At 41.3% G+C, this 4,686-nt stretch overlaps 1 protein-coding gene across 1 annotated transcript; it reads right to left on the bottom strand.

The window, feature by feature from the left end:
* Window positions 1-111: 111 nt before the first annotated feature.
* Window positions 112-4,046, bottom strand: LOC105263555 (ribosome biogenesis protein BMS1 homolog). The gene has a single exon (XM_011299825.1). It carries the CDS (start codon window positions 3,925-3,927, stop codon window positions 187-189), a length of 3,741 nt encoding a protein of 1,246 aa, XP_011298127.1. The 5' UTR covers window positions 3,928-4,046; the 3' UTR covers window positions 112-186.
* Window positions 4,047-4,686: the final 640 nt, after the last annotated feature.

The raw sequence follows: 4,686 nt of genomic DNA on the forward strand, positions 1-4,686 counted from the left end.
TATATTACGTTTCCAATAAAAATCAAGGATTTAGATTTTTTTCTTTCATTTAAGTGATACGACTGTTGAAATAAATCGACTCATGGACGTCGAGGTTATTCTTTTTTTCTACAGAATTAGGTTGAAAAAAAATTAAACCAAATATTTATGTTTAACAACATATATTCAATAAATTTACAGGAATTATCATCTACCGCTTTCCTTCTTCTTCTTCTCCTTGATTTCCATTTTACTCAAGGTTCGAAAAACTTGTTTCTTGAGTTCCCTCTGTCTCTTGAGCTTCCTTGACTCCTCGGCTTCCACCCTCTTCTGATAATTACTCATCCTCGCCTTGGTGGCCTCCTTCAGCTTCTCCTGCTTATTGGCATAATTCGTTCTAATCATTTTCATGAACTTGGCGACATTCTCCTCTTTAACATCCCTGACAACAGCAACTCGTCGATCCCCGAACTTATTTCTTCGATTCCCTTCAAGTGGAGCTAATTTCGGTTTATCCCTATACGGCAATTCTTTCTGAAGATTCCTAGGAATAACTAAAGGCTTGAAGACCTTTGGCTGCCTCTCAATCTTCGTGTAGAGTGAATCTTTATTAGGTACAGCCCTTATATTTTCCTCCCTCTTCAACTGGCCAGTGGTCTTCATCCCCTTCCACTGGTTTTTCTGCTCCAGTGGCAATAAAAGCGAGTTCACAGGATTATACAACTTGGGTACATCAATTTTATACCAAGTTCTGCAGAATACGATGTCACTCAATTGAATTTTATCCTCAAACGTTGCTCTGAAGCATCCCTCAGGCTTATTGATGGCTTTCTTGATCATTCCTCTGATACCCGACACTGTCTTGATCCTCGCCCCCTCGAACTTGGCAACTTCCAGTGTCGAATTGAACATATCCTTAATAAAAGCGGTTTTCTTATAGACCTTCATCGGCACTCCCGTCAGTTTCAACTTCTTAACAATTCTCGTACTCTTATCCAACTCCAGAATAGTCCCAGTCGCTGCGATTCTAAATCCAGGAATTCTCGTCGACACATCTTGAACAGCTAGAAATCCAGTCCCTTGCGGAGTGATAGGGCCCCAAAAGTGGGCCATACAGGCCACATGTTCAGGCGTGTACTTGATCATTCGATTTCTTAAGTTGTCCTCCAGTTTAGAATATATCGGCAATGTCTGGAATCTTCTCCATCCAACGGAGAGGATCAATGGATCCCTCGTTTTGAGAATCTTGGAATACCACCTGTGCTTCTTCAATCTTCCTTGGACGTATCCAATATTTTCCTCTCCATGGAGAAGACCTCCGACGATCAGAGGATACGTTGGGTCTAAATTCGTTATTAATTCGCAAGGAACTGATTCTAATTCAACTCTAACGTACATCCCAGGTCTAAAACCCTCGAGTTGAACTCTGAGGTCATCATCAAGTCCTTCAAACTCAGATTTATTTAACTGCGCCTGTTTCTCCACTTCCTGTTTCAAGTCATCGTAATAACTCTTGGTCTCTGCGTTGTCGTATTCAGAATCGAATTGTTGTTTCAGCTTTCTCTTCTTCTCCAGGAGTTTTTTCTTCTCATCAGCTTCGTCAGGGATTAATTCTTTGGGGGGCTTCGACGAATCCTTCGCTTGGACCTTTTCCCCGGTCTCTAAATCCTCGAAATCTCCGAAGACTTCCTCTTCGTCGTCCTCGAGGTCGTCGAGTTTGAGGAGCTCTTCAGCGTCTTCAGATTCCTTCCATTTCCCTGTTACAAATCGATTCACCAGACAGAGCTTGTTTTCCTCGGATACCCAGTCCCTCGGTGGCTCTCTCGAATAGTACATGGTTTCTTCCTGATTCTTGAGCTCTCGTTCCTCGAGTTTCTGTTTTTGTTTTTCAGAAACTACTCGGAAAATTCCTCCAACGTTCTCTTCATCGTCGTTTTCTTCATTACCCTGAGGTGTTTGACTTTTTTTAGAATCTGCGACCCCATAGACGAGCTTCATCAGGTTGACATTGCATTGCTGACGATTCAAAAATGATTCTCGTGCTTTTTTCGCCAGGTCTGACTTCCATTGAGGAGTTTCATCATTCAAATCTTCTTCATCTTCTTCATCTTCAACTCCTTCAGCATTTTCATCCACCTCTCCTCCCAATACTGACTCATCAGACCCGTCAAGGTCATCTAAATTCGATTTTCCATCGATGTCATTGTCTGACAGTTCATCGTAGCTCTCGTCCGTATCCGATTCACTTTCAGAGTGTTTTTTCGATTTAATTTGATGAGAAATCGATGAAAATTTAGAAAGGGCTTCAGTTATCTTATCTTTAACTTCACTAGTTGGATTTCTACTCAAGGGTCTATGAATTATTGAAGTCTCGGGATTAAATTCCGGAGTTACTGGGACATCCTGAGCTCTCAAAGAAGCTAGTTCCAATTCTAACTCATCCTGCTCATCAATTTTCTGTTTCTTGAGAAGTCCTTCCACTGCGGATGCGGTTGTCTTCCTTTTTCCACCAGCTTTATCATGGCGAATAGATTCCTCTTGAGTTTCGACAGGCTCTTCATCAATTTCATCTTCTTCCACATCTTCATCATCAATTCCATCATCTTCCTCATCATCTTCATCTTCCCCGCCGTCCTCATCATCTTCATCATCAATTTTCCCACGAAAAATAACTTTTCTTCTAATTCTCCCCCCATCAACAACATTCTCCTGGCCATAACCAGAGCCCATCTCTTCCTCAACTTCTCCAGACTTGATGAAATCCGCTCCACTGAACAACTGCAGTTCACTCTTCTCCAGTTTTTCGTCGAGAGTCCCCTGGGCATCCATCAACGATGAAATAAGTCCAGTATCTTCCTCCTTGTGTGAATGACTGCCACCCAGCTCCACATAAACAGCATCTTTGTCATAAACAATTCCTCCAACTCCTGAGAAAGGTGCATAAATAAGCCTTTCCTTCTCCACCAGTGCCCGTTTCTTGATATGCTCAGGTAGAGGACACGGATCAGGAAGAAAGCTAACATCCTTTATCCTCAAATCTCCACAACCGGGAATGTGAATGGACGACTCCTTGTTCAATGGAACCCCTCTGACGTACCCATACAAACTAATCATCCTATCGACCTTGGGATTCTGCCTCACAGCCTCAGGTGATGTCAGATCTTCAACTCTGTCAACCAATAAATAAGGATGGGTCGTTCTCCAGACTAAAGGTCGAAACTTCATGACTGAGATAAATCTGGATAAATTCTTGACTTCATTCCGCAGATACTCTTCGTGTAGAAGACCAGAGAGATAAAACAATTTAGCACCTTGATAAACTTCGGTCCAAAATCTGTGCTTGAGGATCTTCTTCGTCTTCTTCAACTGTTTAGCATTCGTCAGAAGATCCAAATGAGTGAGTACCCCCATTATTCGAGGCATTCCATGCACTTGACAGATATTCAAAAACTCAAATATCTCCATTTCAAACCCAAAAGATGCATCAACGAGGAGTAACACCAGATCTGCCACCTTGGCGATGTCTATCATGCTGTTTATATCATTGTTGCACTCCATAAATGTTATCCTTCGTTTTTTACCTGAGACTATTGTCACGGGGCCTATTACGTTGCTCAAAGGCTGACGAACGTAACTTTTTATTAAACATTGGATTAGTAATGATTTACCCACCTTCGGTGGACCAACAACTGCTACCAAAATTGGAGGTGGTTCCACTGGGGTTCTGTCTACTACTGGGATATGTTGTTTTTTCGTCTCGATGTCCTGCTTTCTGCGGAATCTTCTCTCTGCTTTCACTGCAGAATTGAAGGTGAAGGCTTTTGGATTACGTTGTTTGTCGGTTAATCCATCGGCTTGAGGCTTTTTCGATTTTTTCTTCTCGGCTTTTCGACCGGCATTTCGTTCACGATGGGATTTGTGTTTTATGTCTCCTTCCGGGGCCGACATAATTGTCTTGTGGGTTTTTCTTAATTAATTAATATGACATTACACTGATGGGTTTAATGGTTGGGGCAAATGCCTGTTTGTACACATGCTTTTATTCACTGAAAGGAGGTTAAGATGGTCTGAAGTACAACCACGCGGTCGGTATATATGGTTTATATGTATTACATATATATATTCATTATTTTCAGTGACCCCAGCGGCATCGTAGTACTGCACCCCAAGAGAGGGAGGACGCCACACGCAATGCTGGGGTGTACATCAAGTCGACGGGGTGAATTTTATTTTCTGCGGCATGAATGCTTTTTGTTTTTTATTTGTTTAACTGAAATTTAATCGACTGTGGAACGAGCGAAAGGGGGAAGCCACATCTTGTGGAATTTCAATGAAAAAAGTTATTCAATATATTGAAGATATACCACTAATGAGTTTATATTCTTTAATGAGCGCGTTGTCCTAGCGGTAACGTGCTTGGCTACCACGCCGATGGCTAGGGTTCGATCCCGCCGTCATTCATTTTTTTTTTCTAAATAATTATTAAATAATTATTCCATTTTTATTTTTTTTAAATGGCTAACCAATCGAAAGATCGTTTAAAAACTGAATTTTTGAAAATCGAAAAGATATTCAGTGAAATTGACAAATTAACAATTTTTTAAAACGATACTTTTGCAAAATATATACTCCTAATGAAATTTTATTATTGTAATATTGCGTTATCCTAGTGGTAACGTGCTCGGCTAGCACGCCGACGGCCCGGGT

The sequence above is a fragment of the Fopius arisanus genome, unplaced genomic scaffold (genome assembly GCF_000806365.1).
Source record: "Fopius arisanus strain USDA-PBARC FA_bdor unplaced genomic scaffold, ASM80636v1 scaffold00015, whole genome shotgun sequence".
In the NCBI taxonomy this organism is placed as follows: domain Eukaryota; kingdom Metazoa; phylum Arthropoda; class Insecta; order Hymenoptera; family Braconidae; genus Fopius; species Fopius arisanus.

Excerpts from the sequence above, each read along its gene's own strand:
- LOC105263555 (XM_011299825.1), bottom strand. The coding sequence starts at position 3,927 with ATGTCGGCCCCGGAAGGAGACATAAAACACAAATCCCATCGTGAACGA.